Source organism: Melanotaenia boesemani, chromosome 19 (genome assembly GCF_017639745.1).
Source record: "Melanotaenia boesemani isolate fMelBoe1 chromosome 19, fMelBoe1.pri, whole genome shotgun sequence".
NCBI lineage: Eukaryota > Metazoa > Chordata > Actinopteri > Atheriniformes > Melanotaeniidae > Melanotaenia > Melanotaenia boesemani.
In genome coordinates, this window is record NC_055700.1 from 15,451,535 (window position 1) to 15,473,754 (window position 22,220).

At 38.5% G+C, this 22,220-nt stretch overlaps 2 protein-coding genes across 5 annotated transcripts; one reads left to right on the forward strand and one right to left on the reverse strand.

The window, feature by feature from the left end:
- Nucleotides 1-14,144, forward strand: sgsm1b (small G protein signaling modulator 1b). 2 transcript variants are annotated; one of them, XM_041970715.1, is made up of 25 exons: nucleotides 1-163; nucleotides 245-288; nucleotides 2,217-2,292; nucleotides 2,970-3,132; nucleotides 4,073-4,225; nucleotides 4,426-4,493; nucleotides 4,573-4,715; nucleotides 4,814-4,945; nucleotides 5,107-5,231; nucleotides 5,312-5,379; nucleotides 5,472-5,635; nucleotides 5,751-5,880; nucleotides 6,360-6,486; nucleotides 6,569-6,633; nucleotides 6,756-6,901; nucleotides 7,022-7,150; nucleotides 7,241-7,414; nucleotides 7,575-7,643; nucleotides 8,231-9,346; nucleotides 9,427-9,551; nucleotides 9,630-9,712; nucleotides 9,826-9,935; nucleotides 11,072-11,168; nucleotides 11,287-11,454; nucleotides 11,842-14,144. In XM_041970715.1, the coding sequence occupies exons 1-25, from the start codon at nucleotides 157-159 to the stop codon at nucleotides 11,928-11,930; spliced, it is 3,771 nt and encodes a 1,256-aa protein (XP_041826649.1). In that variant the 5' UTR covers nucleotides 1-156; the 3' UTR covers nucleotides 11,931-14,144. The 2 variants fall into 2 exon arrangements, with proteins under 2 accessions (XP_041826649.1, XP_041826648.1); XM_041970714.1 differs by lacking the exon at nucleotides 1-163 and having other exon boundaries at nucleotides 172-288.
- A 768-nt stretch (nucleotides 14,145-14,912) lies between these two features.
- Nucleotides 14,913-22,017, reverse strand: srsf9 (serine and arginine rich splicing factor 9). Of its 3 annotated transcripts, none has more exons than XM_041970120.1 (5): nucleotides 21,916-22,017; nucleotides 18,191-18,367; nucleotides 17,840-18,021; nucleotides 15,858-16,030; nucleotides 14,913-15,770 (listed from the first exon to the last, which is right to left on the reverse strand). In XM_041970120.1, exons 2-5 carry the CDS (start codon nucleotides 18,346-18,348, stop codon nucleotides 15,546-15,548), a joined length of 738 nt encoding a protein of 245 aa, XP_041826054.1. In that variant the 5' UTR covers nucleotides 18,349-18,367; nucleotides 21,916-22,017; the 3' UTR covers nucleotides 14,913-15,545. The 3 variants fall into 3 exon arrangements, with proteins under 3 accessions (XP_041826054.1, XP_041826056.1, XP_041826055.1); XM_041970122.1 differs by having other exon boundaries at nucleotides 18,191-18,390; XM_041970121.1 differs by having other exon boundaries at nucleotides 18,191-18,577; nucleotides 21,916-22,001.
- Between the last annotated feature and the right edge of the window lie 203 nt (nucleotides 22,018-22,220).

A 22,220-nucleotide genomic window follows, 5' to 3' on the forward strand; every position in this document is an offset into this window, starting at 1 on the left:
ACCTCGAAGTAGCAGATAGGTTTAATTTAGTCGTTTATAGCACATAGAAGCTACATCTCAGACCTTCTGCTGTAGCGTCGTCTTGTCTAAATAGCTTTCGCGAAATTCTGCAGAAAGCTGCGCGTGTCAGCCGCCACACACACCGTGCCCGGAGCGATGGGAGGTACGGCCGCTGTCGCATATCACCATTAATCTCCTAGACAGCATCTGCTCAGCATATTCATCATGTTTTTTCCCGTGACAGAAGCCGAGACGCGTCAGAAACTGCTGCGCAATGTGAAAAAGGAGGTTTGTTGCGTTTTTATTTCTTTTAATCTCATTCCGGCTCATGCATAGCGGGGTTATGGGCTTGCATTAGTGCATGCATGTGTGTGTGGACATATCGCTCAGCGGGTCCGACAACGCCACAGGCCTGTTTATGATAGCATACAACACCATTTACCTTGCATAACAACAAAAACGGATATTATAAGGATCAGTAAAAAAGAAATAACAGGGTTGTTTTTTCACTATTGGCAGACTGTCATAAGAAGATGATGAGGATGACGATGATGGTGATGATAATGATGACGATAATAGCCTTCTGATGATGAAGGTTTTAAATCGATAGAGAAACCTACACGTTTAAGGAGCCATGGCTGACACATTTCTTTTTAATAACGTGAAACTTGTGTTTTGTTGTGTTCATTTGAAAAAAAAATTACCCACAGATTAACATTCCTGTTAACAAGCATCTTATTACTTAAAGGTGTGACCTTGCCATCTGTTCATTGAAGTGTGCTCTAACAGCCATTTCAAAAAAGTATAATTCAGCAAGGGTGCTTGATGAAAACATTTGGACACGAATCTGCGCAAAGGATAGATCACACGATGCATCAAAACAGCTACAGCTGAAGACAACAGGATGTTTCAGCCATTTCTCAGGGTGCCTGCACTTCCAGACTTCTTATTGTGTTCCTACTCGCCCTCACCTGTGACTCATTGCTTCCCACGAAAAGAAAAAAATATCCATGGCTCTTCTTCAGATCCTGCAGCAGGGAGGGGCTTAGCTAGAATATATATTTTTAAAACCAAACATATTGATGAAGTAAATGATTTTTTAGGATGAGATTTTAGATTTTCTCCTCTCAAATTGCTATAGGTTATTACAAAACATCCTGATCATTCATATCAAGAACGATAAAAACAATGCTGGTCTCTGGCTGCTGTAGCCACATTAATTGCTGGATCTTTGGGGGGTTTCAGCACAGAACATGATGCTCAGTGCTGTGAGGACAGTCATATTCACTTTGTTTCTTTGGATAGGTGGATAATAACAGATGTTACAGTGAGCTTGTATAAAAAGCAGATATTTCATTAAATGAAATTGAGAACAGATCAAATTATCTTGCTAAGGTCAGTGTACTAGTCGTGGGAAGGATTTATCCATTGTAAAAAAGACAGTTGTGTTTTCTGCAGCTCGGGAAGAACTTTATCTCATCAGATAAAATACGCCCAGTATTTACTTAGATTTACCTAGACTGGTGGATCTTATTGTATGATGCATTATAGTCCCTTATTGTAAATTCAGTTTGTCTCATACCAGGGACTCAAATGTTGTCTTCTGCTTCTTCTGCTTCTGCTCTACCATCTTAGAAATGCAGTAGCCTACTACCTAACCTGTTGCATTTGGGAATGTAGGAATAGAACATTTCTAACTGAGAGGGCCGGTATACATCTCGTGTGAAAGTTGAGGTTATGAAAGTAGAACTCCAACCTGATAAATTCAAGAAATACCATTAGTTGTGCTTTTAAAGCACTAAACAGTGGATACAAGATTTAATGGTCCACCAAACAGAAAGCTCATTTTGCTCAGAACTAAGTTATAGCAGCTCAGTAGAAGTTAAATTGTTTAAGTCAGCCTTGTACAAGAAACACTGTATAGTCACCCTTAAGATTTTGGACTCAAATCACAGATATTCTGACCAGTTAAGCTGTTGAGGACTTTATTCCCATTCTCCCTAGCCAGCTGCATAATTCCTTTGACTTAGCATGTGTATACATTATGCCATAAACTGTGATTGGGAGAAATGTCTTCAGGGAACGTGCTGATGCTTCACCATAACAACCTGTTATGCATTCTCACATCTCTTACACTCTTGTGCTTCTCTTTGTCACCTTATGTAACTGTGTCAGACTGATTAAGACTTGTCTCACCCTGTACTTCTCTCCTTTAGGTGAAACAAATCATGGAGGAGGCAGTAACGAGGAAATTTGTGCATGCAGACAGCAGCCACGTTATATCTTTCTGTGGTAAATGTTTTTCGGCAGCCTGTTTTTATTGCATGGCAAACTAATCTATGCCTTTCTACCATTTTAATCTTTGACTTTAACTTAAGAACAGGCTACAAAAGATGTCATAGAAAGGTAGTAAATAGTTAATCCTTTTTGTTTTTAAATTAAACAGGTGTGATATTAAAGCATCTATAAACCATATTGTGAAGCCCAACCTTTGCCACAACAGTACAGATTGATTGTTGACATCATGTTCTGTCACACCCTCCTACAATCTCTTCCTCACAGAGCCAAAATAGTCATGAACAGTTTGCTCAGACAATATAATTTCTTAGGATTTACCCTAATATTTATTCGTATTTAATAAGGTGGGCAGATGGAGTATATATAAGCACAGACTGACACCTTTCAAAGGTGTTGATGCTAACAGAGAGTGAGACACATTGTATGTGATTCACCTATCTCATATCCTAGCAACCACAGACAGCGTAGAGTTTAGTCTGTTTCTGCTTGTGCCAGCTGTACATGCCTTTCACCTGTTTGTTTCCTTTTTCAACTAACTGATTTAAGGTATCTTCTCAAAGATACAACTATATTGTGCTTTGGAAATAAGAAAAAAAATGTGTATACAATCAAATAGATCAAATAGCAAAACCAAATACTGATTAAAGCTCCCTGTGTTTGTGTGTGTATAGCTGTAGTAGAGGCCTGTGTGCTGCATGGACTCAAGCGTCGTATTGCAGGCCTGCTATGTAGTAATAAGGTTGCTGCACTCTTTATGAAGGTAGCAAAAACCTTCTCACCTGCTGAAGAGCTCTGTCGCAAGGTCCAGGAGCTGGAGCAACTTATTGAAAACAGGTTAAATGATCTACCTCTTTCTATTTTAGGCTTGTTTAGTTTACCTTGTGGTTTTAACTTTTACATTTTAGTGGTAAGTTTCCATAAACTCATCATGAACATGAATATCATTGTAATTTTGGTCTGTTTGTGTATTTATTTGAAATGTTTACTGGGGACAGAATGAATTTACAACACATATTTTTTGAGAATCTTAAGTTTAAATCAGCGCTTTTACCATCACAACCACATGGATAAAGAAAAAAATATCAACAGATTTGAGAAACATTGAGTTGTTTTGATGAGTAAAGAGGAGGCAGTGAAACTCAAGAACATTGCACCAATTATAGCATCATGAGGGATAGCAGCATCACGATCTGACAGCTAGCTGTTGTGCTGGCACTGAAACTAGCTGCACACAATGACTGGAATAATGAAGATGTAGAAGACTACATCAGAATTAATTTGCATAAACTGAAACCAGTAGCTAGATTTTTTAAACTTGCACACTGGTCATTGATCTCTAACCCACATTAATTCTGGCTCAGTAAATGACCATAGTAGGCTAACATTTGGCTTTTTCAGTGACCACCCCATCAAGAAATTTAATTGGACTTAGTTCCAAGAAGAGTAATACTAAACCAGAATTTCGTCAAAAGCTTGTTGGTAGCTACTAAAAGCATCAGTTCAAAGTCTAACTGCTAAGAGACAATGAACCTATGATAGGATTTGATGTACTTACTTTTCAATAATTTTTGACATGAAAAGATATATGTTGCGCTCTCATTCTGCACCAGAAAAGAGCAATTCAAAGAAATTATGGAAAGGCCAAAATTGCCATAAGATGCATGATGAGCTAAGTGGACTTCCAACCAGAACTGTATGTGCTGTTTTGCATCTATTTCTATATAACCTACACAGACATTTCAGGTTTTAATTAGTTAATTTTTCTGTTCTTTAGTAAGCAGAACAATTCCTCGCTGAATAATGAACGCAGTCGGCAGTCCAAGTTGCCCAACCTCCCTCCGCAAGCCTTAAAAAACCTGTGGATCCGGACCGCTCTGATGGAAAAGCTCCTGGACAAGATTGTCCTGTATTTGGTGGAAAACAGCAGGTATAATTAAATATGAAATTAAAAAACTGCCTGTCATTTTTGCCTTGAATGGTTTTCAGAACAATCCAATTTTGCATAAAACATTCATCAATATTTTTTAATTAAATCATCAAATTATGTGTCTGGATACATTTGAAGCTAACGTTAAAAGTGATATATCTCCTGGGTGTCTGTTTTTGTGTCATCATTTTCTGCTTTAGTGCATTTTATGATAAAGAAGCTATGCTGATGGACCCTGTGGATGGACCGATCCTTGCATCTCTATTGGGTACCATCTCATACTGTTACTAGATTCAAACAATATTACTTCAGAACTCCACTCTAAACTTACTGATATTGTTTTACAGTTGGCCCTTGTGCTTTAGAGTACACCAAAGTTAAGACTGCAGACCATTTCTGGACGGATCCGTCTGCAGACGAGCTTGTGCAGCGGCACCGAATCCACAGCAGCCACTGTCGGCAGGATTCTCCCTCCAGAAGGCCCGCCTTGGTAGGACAGTCAAAGTGCTGATTCCTTTATCATGAAAAACTGCCCCAGCTTTCTGTTTACACACGGGTAATACATCTAATGTTTCCTTAAACTCCAAGATCCAGAAGAGACAGTCCAGTGGTAGCATGGATGATCGGCCTCTCATGTGGGTGAGAGATTATGTTGAATCGCTTCACCAAAACTCCAGAACCACACTTCTGTTTGGAAAGAACAATGTCCTGGTGCAGCCGGTATGTGTTTCTTTTTTTCTTTTAATTAAAATGTTGATAGAATAAAACAATCCTAATAGATTTGTTTACTTTCTGAGGAAGTGCATGCAAGTTCTGATTGACATGTATGTAACTGAACCTGAGAAATGTTGAGGTATATCAGCTTTTGCTTGTGCTTGCAGAGAGATGACATGGAGGCTATTCCAGGCTACCTTTCTCTTCATCAAACTGCAGATGTTATGACACTAAAGTGGACACCCAACCAGTTAATGAATGGCAATGTTGGAGAGCTCGATTCTGAAAAGAGGTTAGAGTTGATCTGTTTAAAATATTCTTGTTTCTACATAGCTCACTCGGTGACTCGTCTTTATTATTTTTTTTTTAAAGTGTTTACTGGGATTATGCCATGACAATTCGTTTAGAGGAGATTGTGTATCTCCACTGTCATCAGCAAGGTATTGGAATTCTTTTAAGTTTTTTTTTCTCAAGTTGCTGACGATGGAGTTTGGTGTTTTTAATGTTCTTCTATTTTGGTTTATTATTCCAGTAAACAGTGGTGGGACAGTAGTCTTGGTGAGCCAGGATGGGATCCAGAGACCTCCTCTACATTTCCCCAAAGGAGGTCATCTGCTTCAGTTTCTCACTTGCCTAGAGACTGGCCTGCTTCCTCATGGACAGCTTGACCCACCGCTGTGGAATCAGAGGGGAAAGGTCGGCTTAATTTTCAGCAATGTTTATCCGTAACTGTGAACTTTTGGAATACTAACTTCAATTTCATATACTTTTAAAAAGTAGCATCTATGAGTAGATGTCCTTTCCTTCACAGGGCAAGGTTTTCCCAAAACTGCGAAGGAGGAGTCCACACGGCTCATGTGATTCTGTATCAGACAAGGAAGATGATGAAGCAACCGATTATGTGTTTCGGATCCTTTTTCCTGGCAATCAGATGGAGTTCAGTAAGTGTCTGTAATCTTGCTATTCTTCCTATCTTTGATGATCCGATACGGAATCATTAGAGATTCCATCTATGATTGCTTTACTCTCTTAATGTCTCATTTAAAACTATTTCAGTTTAGATTGATCATCTTTCCCAAGGCAAATATTCTGCTCATGTTTGAAATACATTTCACTCTAAAGTTAATCTGCAACATTTGTGATAATTTCTTGTGTGTTTAGTGTCTGTGTTCATTTCGCATTGCAGTTGTGTCGAAAATGAGAAGCATTAGCATTGACATAAAGTTTATCTGCCACGTCTCCATCTTCATCCTCTCTCGTGTTTTGTTTTTTCCATCTTGTTTATTTATTTATTTTTTTAGGTCTTATAATTTGCAGACATGAAGTTTAATATTCAAACCTCTTGGCATGCCACTTGCTTTATCCTGCTTGTAATGCTGATAATAGCAACAGTAATGATAAGAGCTCCTGTGCTCTGCAGTGGCCCTGGAATTGATGGATCAGAGCGTTAATATGTGGCAACCAACCCCTAGAAAGTCCTCCTGCTCCTCCTGCTCACATAATGGCTCTTCTGATGGCTCTCTGCCTAATGGCTGCAATCAGGAAAGGTAAGTACTTCCAAGGGACCGTCTCAAATTGACATTCAGATTATTACACTTCACTAAGTTTGTCATTTTCCATCCTTACCAGGGCTCCTTTAAAGCTACTTTGCGACACAATGAAATACCAGATAATCTCTCGGGCATTCTATGGATGTAAGTATGAACAACTCTTCCTATTTTTACATTTTTAGGAATCATTCAGTCTGATATGCATTTCTGCCAGTATTTGATCTTTTATTTTAGTGAGTATCAGGAGTTTTATCTTTCCTCTACAGGGCTTGCATACTGTCGTCATCTGTCTACAGTTCGTACACACCTTTCTGCATTGGTCAACACCACTATAGTTGACCCTGAGGTACCCTGCAATGCTCGAGGAGGTCTTTCTGTGGAGGTCTGGGGAAGTTTCCTCAAGGACAGCTCTGTAAGATTCCCACATACTGTGCTGTAATATTTTTCTAAATTATTTAAGTGTGAAGACGTTAATAATAACGTTAATAACGTTAATAATAATAATAATAATAATAAAAACTCCTTTTTTTAGGCCTATGAGGAAAAGGAAATACACAGGCTTGTGTATTTTGGGGGCGTGGCCCCATCACTCCGAAAAGAGGTCTGGCCCTTCCTTTTGGGACACTACCAATTCACCATGACTGAGAAATGCAGACTGGAGGTATTTGTTATGTGATTTTTTTAAGTGTAACGGTACATAAAAGCAACCTGGGTTTTTTCTTAATATTATTTTACATTTTTTCTGATTAAGATTGATGAGAAGATGCGGACCATGTATGAACAGACTATGAAGGAGTGGCAGGGTTGTGAGGTCATCGTCCGTCAGCGGGAGAGGGAGAAGCATGCCGAAGCCCTCGCACGATGTTCATCTGGAGCCAGTGTGGAAAGGGGACCCATACAGCGGGACTCCACCATTAGTACAGATGCAAGTTCTAACTTTCCCAGTTTAAAGAAAAATAAGCCAAACTCATAGTGTAACCACTGTTATAACAGACAAAACATGACAGAAAACTGCTAAATAATTATATAATGAGAAAATAACTCAACTAATACTTCTGTTGTTTGGCTCTTCCCTGATACTTTAGTCATCTTTGAGTAGCAGCTCAGACCAACCGAATGCCAACTCACAGAGTGATTCCAGCAGCAGTGCACAGGTAGTTGTATTGTTTTCTCTACTGAACTGGATTATTTTACTTTAAGATGCCTCATCAGAAATGATTATTGTGAACATGGACTTTTGTACCATTTTTTTAATGTAAACCATGATGTAGCTCTTGAGGACTTTCATTCAAACCACCCTGGTTTGAAACTTGATGACCAAAGTGTCAACTAGTTTATTCATTCATTAGTTATTGAGTTGTATCATATGGTATAGCAGTATTGTACTTGGATAATCAAATCTGACCAAATTTCACAATGGATTTTCAAGAAACCTTTTTAGTTAAGTCATTTATATGGGCATCATTTGCATTTCCACATTGTGAAAAACGCCTTTAACTTAGTGATCTGATGATTACCTCTGTTCTGAAGGTTTATATAGAATCCGCAGTTATTAAATACAATATTATTGTTTATGTAAGTTTTATTTTTTTATTGTCATAAACATAAATAACAGTAGTTAAAGTTTTGTCTCACACACTACTTAATAAATTATTGCTGTCATCAATGACATCTTTAGCCAACATTAGCCAATCTCTCTGCTACTGGATCCAAAAATGATGTTTTCTCCTCTGGCTACTAGGTATTTGAATCAGTTGAGGCTGAGTCCAGGGCTGAAAAAGAAGAAACACAGCAAGGCAGCCCAGTGAAGACCACAGATGGTCCACAGCTTCCCTCCTGCGACCCCTCCTCCCCAGGTGCATTAGATGAGCATCCGGGATCAGACAGCAACTCTCATGTAAACGAGTCCAACATTGAACCTTCAATCTCTCAGCAGACAGCGGAAACATCAGAAGTCTTCAGTGGAGAAGCAGCAGCTGGAGAGAAGAGCCAGCTTACATTGAATGAATCAGAAGCAGAAAATGAAGTGCAAAAGATGGATACAGAATTAGAAAGCGAGACCAAAATTGGTGAGCCCAACAAAACATCTGAGTCAGAAAGTAAAGACGTAACAACTGATGGAGTATTAAAATCACTAGACACAAATATGAATTTGAAATCAGCTCCAGGGAATACTAATGTTCTGAAGCTAGAGACTGAGATTCATAACGAGTATTTCCAGGCGCCTCTACTTGGGCAGGCCTTGAGTCTTCAGGCAAACAAGAGCAAAGACCTGGAAGGGGAAACATCTTGCCCACTTACAGAACAAGAAGACAGCAATTTACTGAGTGAAAAAAAGACAGAAGTTTCTAAAATAACTGAAATTACAGAAGCAACAGTTTGTGATTTTGCTGAAACCAAAAAGGCAGCAGAGATTCAGTTTCAGAAACCTGGTTCGAATTCTCCAGTCAGACAAGTACTGAATGCTCTTCAGTCAGCATCGAGGGGCAGCCTCTCATTATCATCACACTCTCGGCAGTCTCCAGACACAGCCGATTCAGATGACTCTCCCTCTGCCTTGGAAATGGAGGACATTCCTGCAGGGATAACATGTGTGAACTCAGAGGACATTGAGGTCAGGCCTTTGGTGGGTCTCGCTGCACCTCCTGTCTCCCTGGCACAAAGACAGAAAATGGCAGCTGAGGACCTTGTCCTAGATCACCATCCGGACACAGCTTGTAACACCAGTCCTGAAGTCACTGACCTGGGCCTTTCTGAAGAAGAGCCCGAGATGGACAACATGCTCACTGAAGCAGGTTCAGCGGAAATGAGCAAAGTATCTAAATATGCAGAATCCTCAGAGGAACAAACCTATTCTGTAAGCATGGCTCATGACAATGACATACTTTTTTTATGATCATAAACATACACTAACTGAATTTATTATTATATCTGTAGCAAGAAACTCTGGACATGTACTTAATCAACTTGCATCGCATTGATAAAGATGTCAGACGGTGCGACAGGACATATTGGTACTTCACTTCTGAAAATCTGGAGAAGCTGCGTAACATCATGTGCAGGTAAATATATCAGAAGTTTGTTGTAACAAAAAGAAAAATCGAGCAAAAAAAAAAGTCAGAGAAATGTTGTCTTTGCAGTTACGTGTGGCAGCATCTGGACACTGGTTATGTGCAGGGCATGTGTGATCTGCTGGCTCCTCTTCTCGTTATTTTGGATGATGGTCAGTAAGACTTTGATTACAAAGTTGATGCATATCAGATTTGCAGAAATGCTCATAAAATGCTTATTTAAACACCTTGTTGAACATCTGTGTGTGTTGTGGGGCTTTTGCAGAGGTAATGGCATTTAGTTGCTTCACTGAGCTGATGAAGAGGATGAACCAGAATTTTCCTCATGGTGGTGCCATGGACTCTCATTTCGCTAATATGCGTTCACTTATACAGGTATGTCCGCATTGTTTTGCTTAGGTACAACTATAAAACATTTTCCAACGCAACTTTTGATTTGCTGTTCATTTTAAATCAATGTATACTATAATATTAAAGCTGTTTGATACTGATAACTGCTATGAAGTTTGATTTGAAGGAAGATAAATTATGTATATTTTGCTATACAGTTTAGATATAAAAGAAGTGAAAAGCAAGAACTACAACTTTATAACAAGCCACATACTTTATTTATATAGTATGACTAAAAACTGAAAATAATCATTAATATGTCAAGATTTTCCTTTTTTTTTTTATCCAACTACATGTATTTTTTTTTCTATCATACCACTTGATTCTGAGTGATGGTGCAAAAAAAGGCAGTGTTTCTACCTTTTTCTTTTTTCTGCTTCTACAACATTCTCACGCCACCAGTAGGTGAAATGTGAACTTACATTATGTAACTTTGTTTTAGACCTTTTTTTTCCTCATCCCACAATTTGACCTATCATAACCAGGATTTATATGAATGAACTTCAACTCAAGCTTCAAAAAAACATATTACACAGATTTTTTTTTTCATTTTTATTCTACATCCTTTGTACCTTTTTTATAGCTTTTGAAATTGGTGAAAAAGCCATGAGAAAGTAAGATTATATGACAGCTACTGAATGAACTTTAACACCCTCGTGATGTGTCTATTTTAGAAGATACATATATGATATGAATGAAACCCGAAGTATAGGTTTGGTTGTATAATTAGAGTGTTCGATCTCTGACACATGAGTTAATGTTTGTCTGTAATGTCTGAGTGGAACAACAATACGTAGTTTGCAGTATTAAGTATAGGTTATGTGTGGTGGGTCTTTTCTTACTCTTTTATGGCACAGTAAGAACGTCCTGTTTCCCAGAACTGAACCTCATAGTTACTCAACATTACCAAATAACAAATGCAATATAACAGAACTCTCAGTTCCTTTAAAATAACTATTTTAGGCTTGTTCCCTGCTGTCTGGTTTTCTTCTACTTTAGCTCAGTATAAATACAGATTCCTACTTTCTAATTCTGCACTATCACAGGTTGTATTCTTGTAGAGATATATACAGACACACAAGCTGCAGTGTAATGATAAAAGTTTGCCTCCATACAAACAGATCCTGGACTCCGAGCTGTTTGAACTGATGCAGCAGAATGGAGACTACACCCACTTCTACTTCTGTTATCGTTGGTTTCTTCTTGATTTCAAAAGAGGTGGGATGGGAAATGCTGGAATCATAATATTTGTTTAAATGGCCCACAAAATAAACTTACTATCTTACATGAAAGAAAATACTGAAGCTTATTTGGTTTGTCGCTCTCTTCCAAACAGAAATGGTGTATGACGATGTGTTCTCTGTGTGGGAAACCATTTGGGCAGCCAAGCACACCTCCTCCGAACACTTTGTGCTCTTTATTGCTCTGGCACTTGTGGAGATGTATAGAGACATAATCTTGGAAAATAATATGGACTTCACAGACATCATCAAGTTCTTCAATGGTAAGATGACAGGACATAAATGGTACAATTTAGAAAATCAAGAATTAAAAGACAACTGATCAGTGTTTTTCAATTTGCTTAGCATGATATACTATTGTAATATCCAGTTACAAAAATAGAAGAGTTAAGAAGGTCATATTATGCTTTTCTTTTACATTTTCTCCAACATTGACTATGTTGCATGTGCGAGGTCTGCTAAATTAAACAGCCCAAAATCCTTAGTAACAAAAGTTATATGTCTCCAACATAATCCATTACTCCTAAAACACATTGTCAGTAGTCCAGGCTGAACTGTTTGAGGGAAAGTATTGTTTTATGGAAATATTTTCTTATACATCACCATGTTATATCTTGCAAGCTAAACTAATTTCTTACGTCTCTTTTTAGAAATGGCTGAGCGACACGACATCCCACAGGTCCTGATGATGGCCCGAGACCTGGTCCACAAAGTGCAGACTCTCATAGAAAACAAGTGAAACAGGATGCTGCATCTTATGATCCCATCATTCTTTGTATTAAACTGTTTAACACATACTGACACTACAAATATGATAGTCACATATTCAAGAAGATGAGGATTAATAAGCAGAGTTTGGCACATTCCTTGATTCCTTAGTAGGGAGATAACTTGTCATTAAAGCTGCTCATTATTCTAAAGATAGTTGTAAAACAACTTTTCTCCAGTTGCTCCTCTTTATATTTAGGAGATTGAAGTATTGTCAGTAAATTAATTTTTGAATTGTTCTTGTTCGCCCAGTGAATGTACCCTTGTTGAAACTGCTTCAGGATGTTGTTTATTTTGCCTTAACTTTAGCTGTCATTTCAGGGATACAAAAACCAAATTCTTCACTGTTTATATTTCATCAGTTTGATTTAATTCAGTTAAATATATTGTGATACACTTGAATATACTTTCAGTAGTATCATTTATTTGAAATTGTAGCTGCCATGGTTAAACATCTAATACACTTGAAAGGGTTTTTAGTAATAGAATGTGGTGTCATTAGCCAATTTGGTTTTCTACACATTAGAGGAATAACTAATCACATATGGAGCTGGTGAGTTTTACAGTAGATAATGTCCCATTTGTGTGTGGTCACTGGCCTTGACATTTGATGGCCCTCTTTGTGTGCTTGCTATTGATGTACACAAGCTTGCAGGAACTGCAGACCTGAAACCTGTGCAGCCCAGTGTGAATGGAACTTGCTGTCATTTGCATACACAGAATCAACATTTCCTCTGGTACTTGATGTTCTCATAGTGTTCTCCTTCTATGTCTGACCTCTATGCAGTGATTTAAGGTGTGATGAAACCCGCTGAAGTATTTCTTTCTGTGCAGACCAGTTCATCTCTGGATGTAGCTTGCTTTTATGGTTAGGGCAGATTTTTAAGAAATCACTTTTCCTGGAAACTCACAATGTTGCTCAGACTAAACAAACAAGCGCAGTGTAAACGGATTATGTTTCCATGCAGCATTGTGAGAGTTGGCCAATGGCTCATTTTCAGCTTGTAGTAAAAGGAGGAGATAGCTGTGTGCTTCCTTCACACCACACTTCCCTTTTTCACTTTCCACAATCAAATATATTTGCATCTGTTTTGCCCTTCTGATCACAGTTGCCTTGTCTTTAGCATGTTTCACTCATTCGTCTTGTCCATACACTTCAGCAACAAAGTTGTCAATATTTCCCAAGCACGTCTCTCCATTTTTACCTCAACACCTTTGGGTTCGTACCTGCTGAAAACCATTTTAACATGATCCACACTTAAGCGACAGCCCTTCATTTAAGGGTCAAAAGTGCATATTTTCCTTTTTATGCAATCCTGTTGTATCCTGTGGAAGTCGTCTTTGCTTAGAAAGCACCATATTTATTTATTTGAAAGGAGAACCAATTTCGTCTGCTGATCCCTGGTAGTTTTTGAGTCACCAGATCAATTATTTTACAAGAGTTTTTACAGTCAGAAAAACCAGATGATCTGCTTTTTATCAGTTCAGAGAATGGCTCTGTGGTTGCTTGTTTTGAGGTATATTGCCAAGCAGATAAGACTGGTTTTGTGAGTGCATATTCTGAGATATACATCTCAAAATCTTTCTGCTGCTATTTAAATCAGTGGAGGTGGACATGGTTTACTTTATTCAGCTTTAAGTGGTATAAAATTGGTGCATTGCTCCAGAAATATTTTTGTGAGAAAGGAACTCCAGGATTTCTCCATATATTGGGGACAGTTTAGAGGTTGTTTTCTCAAAATCCCAGCCAACATAGACAAAATGGTTAACATGGCAAGAAGCCAAAAGAGGTTAACCGAGGTTAATCAGATAATATCCTTTATTGGTGCCACTTAGATTTGCAAAATATCTGAAACACACCTGTGTTTGCCTCACTGTGGGTTAAGTTTCAGTGTTTTAATATCACGCTTATGTGTCTCTGTATGGTCTAAAACATACCTGAGTATTGCTATTTGTGTATTGCTGTTTGTTGTCAGAAGATAAACAATGTGTATACAATGTGCTGAAATGAAGCAGAATTGTTGTACAAAAACTAAGTAGATATTTAATAAATGCAATACCATGTCTGTATATGGACCTAGTCTGATTACAATGAAAAGAGAAAAGTGTGCCATTGGAAATATTTATTTTTTTCTGTCTTCTAAAATAAGTCACTAAATATAATTTATTGTGTATTAAAAATCTTATATTTTGCATCTCGTGCCTTCTGTGTATTTTCCAGAGTATATAAATTTGTATATATGACTATAGCTGCATCCACAGATTGCACTAAGTCATATTTTAGCCACCATAACCTTGGAAGGTAAAATAATATAGCTTGTTCTGATGCCTTGTTTATCTCTTTTGGGTGCAGCTGGCGGTTTGAATTGATCAACAATAAAATACCTGGTAGATGACAGAACACTGCTTATCTGGGTACAATGAAATGCTGAATAACATGTCTTTCCCAGAGTTAAAGTATCTACAATTCCATGTAATTTTGATTGAATTTGGAGCATGACAGTGTAAAACTCAAACACCTCAAAAAAGTAGCTTTACAATTATTTTTTAGATGTAGTGTTAAAGATATTTTAACTTATTTTCTCAAACTCAACTGTGCACAAAACTAAGGAAATTTGTGTTTGGTGCGTCATATCTCCCCCTAGCCACCTTTCCAAAGAGGCATAACTTGTAACGTGTGACAGAACTGAATTTAACATGTGGAGAGCTCCCTAGAAAAATATCCTAAAATCCCCAGCAATGTTCTTTTGTTAGCATTTATTCTTTTTTTGATTTGCTTAGTGAACTGAACTTCCATGCAGTTCATCGCCAAGAATTTGTTTGAAATCTGACCAGAAATACCGGGCCAAACACAAATTTTCTTACTTTTTGTGCTAGGTTTAGTTTGGTATCCATGTCCACCTTCTCTCAAAAGGAAGCTGATTTAATTTCAATTAAATGAACAAGGAACAAATACTATCACAGTAAAAGTTTATTGGTAAAGAAAAACATGAACACAAATTACCATCTCCCAGAGGCCACCTCGATCAATGGTTCACACATTAAAGAAAGAAAGGAAAAAAGAAAGATGAGGCTCAGTCTACAGTAAAAAGGTTTTACGATTTTAAAATATTGGTTAGTTTCACGGGTTCTTAAATTGGCAAATTATTAAAGTTAACTAAATGTGACAAATAAAGAAGCCAAATTATGTTCATCCTGACAGCTGCAGATTGGGATGTGTGGGTTGTTTTCCACATGATTTGGAGTCACTTATGTTAAATCCTGTTAATTTAAGGACTTCTTTATAAAAGAAACCTCCAAGACGACAAGACACTGATGGAAATAAAAAAGAAATCACCAATCCTGCTTCCAGGTAACCCCTGAGTGTTTAAAAAAAACTGACAAAAATAACATTTAAGGCTGTGACGTGGTGCAGGCTATTAGGGGTTCCCGACTATGGAATGTATCTATCAAGAGATGACCAAGTGTCATGTTTACAAAGGGGCCGAAGGTTTAGGGGAAGAAAAATAATAATAAAAAAAAAAGATAAAATGCAGAATTACAAAACATTCCTTCCAACTCCTCTGTAAATGTATGACCAGCCTTTCTATCGGTAATGACGTGGTGGGCTATGGTGCTGTGGAGGGTGCCTCCTGGGTGGCGGGCTATGCCGAGACATGGCATGGCGTGGTGGTGACGGATAGCGCATAGGGGGAGATCCTCTATTATAGAAGGGTGGAGAATAGCGACCTCTGGATCTGGAACGGGAACGTGAGCGACCCCAGCTGGAGGCACCTCTCTCCTCATAGACACGGATATAAGAGGTCTCACCCTACAAAATAAAGAAGAAACATTACATTTACCCATTTCAAAACATAATGATAAAGAACAGTTAAGACCCATTATCAGTGGGACTCACTTGATGTGAACGGAACTCAGTCCGATCCAATCTGCGTAAAGCATACTCCATGTCCTCTCTACGGAGAAATTCCACCACACCCTCTCCATCTCGCTGCACATCCGCAAAACAAACATCTCCCGCTTCTCGCATGTGATCCTTCAGATCCTGCCAGCTCCCAGTTGGGGGCAACCCTGGGGTTGGAAATAAAAAAGGGAATACAACAGGGACAAAAAACTCTTGCTTAAGCCTGCATTACAGTTCAAACTTACAAATCAGTGCATTATACAAAATATAAATTGTCTTAAGGCATTGCTGTCTTCTTTTTTTTTTCTAATGTGTGTACATTTTTCATGAAGTCTAAACATACAGTGAAACCTAAACTAGCCACTGACAGACGGAGAAGTGGGAAGAGTTGGGTTTTATGGGATTTCCACACTGCAAAACTTCTTTTATACATTTTCTTTTGTAATTACAAAACAATCTTGTGGGTCCAAAGTAACGTACAAGTGAATAACGCATTGGGGTCAATGAGCCTACGTCCTGACTTATGGACATTTAATGACATGAGACTAACCTGAAAGCAATGTGATTGGTTGCTGATTGTGGCAGTGCTCGGAAGAGTCAATGTGCAGCATCTTCAATCATCAACAGCTTTCGTCTAGTAAATTTACTTTGTGCTTAGGTTTCACATCAAATTTAGAGTTGGAAATGCCCCAATGGACATTTCTTTTATTTTCAGTGAAAATTTTATATTTATTTAAATTTTTTGGGGATGAATAGGGAAGCAGAACTCCACTTCAACAAGTTTAGTGTAGCTTTTGACAAGTCTTGCTGGTAAAGGATTCTGTAAATGTGTGACATTTTATGACATTCCTGTTGAGCTGGCACTCATCCCAAATAGCTGTAATCAACATTTAGGATGACCAGTTTAAACAGACATTATGATACCACTGACTTCAAGGGTTTGATGTTACATAAGTAGTCACATTTATAAACAATCATATACACAAACATAAAATAATAATAATGCATAAAATTTCACCTACCAGTTACTACAGATGGAGGTTGGGATTATTCAGCCAACATGACCGGTTTCTGTTTGCTTTATTGTTTTTCATGACCTTAGATGCAGACTTGACCTCATCCACTCAGTCTCCTTGACCTCCGGTCCGCCAAGAGAGAAACATATCTGCCTATGATTCAAGATGTCCTCTACTAGTTCCCTTCTCTTCCAGTCCGCCATGAGAAAGAGACACGCATATCTGCCTATGACTCATGAGGTCCATTTACTAGTCCCTTGTCCTCCAGTCCGCCAAGAGGGAGGGACACATATTTGCTTATGACTCATGAGGTCCATCTACTTGTCCCTTGTCCTCCAGTCCGCCAAGAGGGAGAGACATATCTGCCTACGACTCATGAGGTCCATCTACTAGACTCTTGTCCTCCAGTCCGCCATGACAGACAGGAACACATTACTGCCTACGACTCATAAGGTCCATTTACTAGTCCCTTGTCCTCCAGTCCGCCAAGAGAAAGAGGGAAACATATCTGCCTATGACTCATGAGGCCCATCTACTTGTCTCCTGTCCTCCAGTCCGCCAAGAGGGAGAGAGACATATCTGCCTACGACTCATAAGGTCCATCTACTAGTCCCTTGTCCTCCAGTCCGCCAAGAAGGAAACATATCTGCCTATGACTCATGTGGTCCATCTACTTGTCTCTTGTCCTCCAATCCGCCAAGAGGGAGAGAGACATATCTGCCTACGACTCATAAGGTCCATCTACTAGTCCCTTGTCCTCCAGTCCGCCAAGAGGGAGAGAGACATATCTGCCTACGACTCATGAGGTCCATTTACTAGTCCCTTGTCCTCCAGTCCGCCATGAGGGAGAGGGAAACATATTTGCCTATGACTCCTATGTTCCTACCAATCTCCTTTGACTTCCAGGCCGCACCGTAAGAGATTAATATTAACTGGCTATGACGCATGGCATCCACCTACCAGTCACTATGACCCGAAATTCAGATCTTCGAGTTGGTGGTCCAAACCTTCCTCTTGGTCCTCCTCCACCACCTCCTCCTCCCATTGGTCCAGATTTATTAGAGGATCGAGGATACTCCACACGCAGCTTAGAGTTCCCATATCCATATCCATTCCTTCCATAGACAGCATCATCTGCATCCCTAAGAGAAGAGAGCAAAGACCTCCTTACCAAAGAACACCGAGCGGACACAGGTTTGATATTCTGTCTCCATCCATTCCTTGCTGGTGGCCACTGGAGATGACCGTAATATTTAAGGTGTCCAACAATGGGAATGTGATTCGACTTGCCAAATACCATCCAAAACTCACCGTGGGTCTTCAAATCGGATGAAGGCAAAAGGGACGGTTCCTCTATTGTTCTTCAATTCAATTTCACGAATTTTTCCATATTTGAAGAAGAGATCCTCAATGTCTCTCTCCTGGACATCCATGGGAAGATTCCCCACATAGATGCGACCGTCAGACATGGTTGTTAAGTGGGTGGCACTGTTGACAGAGAATGGAGGCACCTGCAGACTTTAAGATCACTTCTTGGTTTCACAAAAAGCTGGAAGTGGTCCTTATCCCTAATCCTAGGTCCAAAACATAGTCCATCTCTAAATCTCTAAACGGGGGATGCAGCCACGATAATGGTAACTGATGAGTTCCAGAAAAAAAAAAAAGGCAGGCAAAGAACCCTGGATCCAAGCCTGAAAGCTTTAAAACAGGTTAATCAGTGTTTAAGAACTTTAATAAAGACCAATATGCTGATGACACTGGAATTATGAGCATTATGTGGAGAAAATTTAACGTAATATAAACCTTCATAGATCAGAAATGTCTCCAAGTATGTGCGAGTTGAAACTATTGCGTACAAATATGAGAGAAATAGTTTTGTGAACATTATTCATCATGGCAGATGTAGTGTTTATATGTATATATGTATGTTTGCATAACCAGTGGAGAGTGAGAAGATTAAACCAAAAACACATTGAACTAAATATCTTTAATAGAACGCACACCCAACTCACCATGGTTTTCTCTGCCATTTTGGGGGTACCCGGCTACTGCTTAAATCTACTATTTTAGGTTTCTCAGTAGTAAACCGTGTGTGGTAAACATGTCTAAAAAAAGAAATGTCCTTAACGCGATTCCGAAATCAAACATTATCTGTTCGACTGTGTGGATGGATGGATGCATGCATACATACATAGTTTTTTCAAAATCATAATACACAATATATAGCCCGATGTTTTGAAATCTCCTCTAACACTGTGTAAAAAGACAAGTTTTAAGTAAACTCTGCTAAATTCAACTTCATTGTGATTTTTCTCTTTCAATAAACTTTTTATTCTCAAACAGGGACCTGCTCTCATTAACCTAAAAACCCCCCCCCCAAAAAAACCAGTGTTTCCACAAACATTATTTTAGAGGGGTGCCCAAGCCCCCTAACATCAACCCCTGCCAAGATCAATTTTATTTTATATAACTACTCAATATCTTGTATACTTTTTTTTATTCAATTATTTTATTTTCAAATATCGTATTTAGTTTAATTCTATTTTGCACCAGATCCCAACAGAAATAATCTAGGGTTCACTTTCCTCTTGAAGAGATTTGTATTTGGTCCTTTTATTATAAAACTAAACAGTCTGGTTTTATCCATCTTATTGTCGTATTGACATGTAATTACTCTGCGTCATGTCTGCCGTGTGCACACACACAGATAAGCTACACTCCCACCAACAGACATCGGAAATGGTCACATCAACCACCTTTAAATCAGACAGAAATATCTGCTTTAATAATGTCTGCTCAAAAGAACAGACTGAGGAAAAGCAGGTGGGGGTGGGGGGGTCTCCTGCTTCGGTGTTCTAAGAACTTTATATCCATTGGAAAACATGCACAGCTGAACGATCAGTCTACTAACACGGAACAGTATAGCTTCATAGGAAAATCTCACCCTTCCTATTTTTATTTATTTATTTTTTAAATCAAACTAGGGATGAACTGATCCAATATTGGCGTTCCTATATTTAAGAAATTTATCGGGTATCGGGGACAATAGGCCTGATTCATAGGCGCAGATCTATTTAGTGTAATTCTATGCTGTGCTATGAGTGATGCTATGTGCTAACGATGCGCCACAGGAAGGCTCACGTTTGTTTTCAAAGTGGAGCAGGCGAAGGGATCAGTCATCTGGAACTTTTTCACACTACCTCTGCCAACACATTCAATGTGCAATACCTGCGCAGTGAATGTTCAGAGAAGCTTGAGAAATCTGCTTGAGCAGGTCACTGAGACTGAGGGGTATGTGTGTGAGAAAGCTTGACAAGTTGGGACTTTATGATATTTTTTTAACCAAGCTAATCAAGCTATTGTTTTATTCATCAGCTTTTGTAATGGATGTTTATTTCAGTGCTTAAAATATTCCAGCATCATGCAAGATCTCCAGCTTGCAAAGATTTTGAACTGAGAAAAAAAAAAGAAAAAGAAAAAAAGACTATTTAATAAGTTAATGTGCACTAATGTGGACTATTGTCACATTGAGTTCATCTACCAGTGGTGTGAGATGAACACAGCTTTGCTCTCAATTAAACACATTAATAATCAGAAGTTAAGCTGAGTCTTGGAAAACATTGCAGTCTAAATCTATCCTAGACCAAACACTGATACAATAGAGCAGAGACGTTGATGAATCACTGAAAACCTTAAATAAAACTATGATCAAACTATGGTACGTCAGTTTTATTGGCGGGGTGGAGGATAAATTTGTGAAACCTGGTTATTATCTGTTATTAACGCCACTTATTTTCCCCACACATGCTATCTGCCTGCCGGCTGCTGGGAGTGTGCTCGCTTGCGTGTGCACACGCATGTATGTGTTTGCACATTGGGGCGAAGGAGAATTGTTAATGGGTGACCTTGTAAGTCAGAAAGGGCATGCCATCAATTAAATAGGATAAATAACATTAGGCTGATTAGTTTTTAAAAACTGGTGTTGTGCATGGATGAAGAAAGAATAGAATAGCTGTACTCCAACAGCTAATGGAGATCAAAATAAATTCAAATAAAATACAATTGCACTAAACCATTGTAAAGAGCTGATTTGTTTATTTTGAATACCTACCAATAAAGCTAGTCAAGCTATTGTTGTTTGCCCCCCTTCAATTTCAGCTCCTTTAGTACTTATTTTACATTGGATTCTTAATTCCTAATTGAACAGACTGAAACATTTCAAAAAGGCTTTGTTCTTGTTTATTTTTTTAAATGTTTCTAAATAAATTAAAATACAATAACCACTTGCACAATTACCCCCACACCACCACCCACCCACCCATTGGATGGTTTTGATATTTCGGAATAAAACATAATTGTTACAAGTCTGTTATAACTTCAAATTACATTCTCTGACCAAATACCCGGTTTTTACAATTTAAGTGTTTTTTCCTCCATCTCTCGTTTTCTCTAATTCTCTAGTATTTCGTTGTAATTGCGCCGTTCTGAGGCCTGCTCGTAATATCAAACACTTCGTTAACCAAGCAAACCAGTTTGCTTTTTAAGAGGTAATCCTGGTCACATTAAGAAACAAAATTATCTCACAATATCTTAAAAACTGGGGTTTACTCGTCTATTTTAATTTCGTATACAATAAACGCACCCGACTCACCTTTTGTTGCAAGCTAAACAGGCTGTTGAGGCTTTAGCTACAGTAGTTGCCTAGATAGCGTTAGCCAACGAGGTTGAGCATGCAAATAAAAGCGTGTCCTATAACGAACATGTGTGGTTACCAAATATGCAGCTCAGACTGATTAACCACACTTTCAACGTGCACAAAAGCATTACACCCACAACAGCCAATTCCTACACCCGGCAAGTCTCTTTGTTGATAAAATAAGGTCAGCTAGTGGAGCTACATAGCTTCTACTGCAGCTAAAATCTACAAATAGTCCTAAGAATTTACAGTAGCGGTAAAGGGTAATGCATGATAATTGTGTGTTGAAAGGAACATGACATTAATTTAAAGGAATATTAAAATTAAAGCGTACGATTACCTTTAAAAGCAAGTAATGATGCCTTTTGTTGTAGACTTCGTGCTACTACTTCGTGCACCGTGCTGCTTCCGTGTTAGCAGTCTTGGCTGGAGCGGCACACTTCTTCTTCTACTTCCCGTTTTCGGCAGACAGCAGTGGAGATTTAAGTGAATTGTTGCCTCCCTGAGTCAGTGTAGCAGGATATAGTTGTTTGATATCCCCGTTAATTGGAAACATTTTGCTGCTTGTTTGTTAGAGTTTTTTCTGAGAAAAAAAAATCAAATTGCAAAAACAGTGCTATGACTGATTTAGTACTTAATCTACAT

Excerpts from the sequence above, each read along its gene's own strand:
- sgsm1b (XM_041970714.1), top strand. The coding sequence starts at position 226 with ATGTTTTTTCCCGTGACAGAAGCCGAGACGCGTCAGAAACTGCTGCGC. Across the intron at positions 4,226-4,425 it reads TATTTGGTGGAAAACAGCAG|TGCATTTTATGATAAAGAAG; the intron begins GTATAATTAAAT and ends TTTCTGCTTTAG. Across the intron at positions 7,415-7,574 it reads ACTCCACCATTAGTACAGAT|TCATCTTTGAGTAGCAGCTC; the intron begins GCAAGTTCTAAC and ends CTGATACTTTAG.
- srsf9 (XM_041970120.1), bottom strand. The coding sequence starts at position 18,348 with ATGTCTGACGGTCGCATCTATGTGGGGAATCTTCCCATGGATGTCCAG. Across the intron at positions 16,031-17,839 it reads ATTTCGGGTCATAGTGACTG|GGTTGCCCCCAACTGGGAGC; the intron begins GTAGGTGGATGC and ends TTCCAACCCCAG. Across the intron at positions 15,771-15,857 it reads CTGAGTTCCGTTCACATCAA|GGTGAGACCTCTTATATCCG; the intron begins GTGAGTCCCACT and ends TTTATTTTGTAG.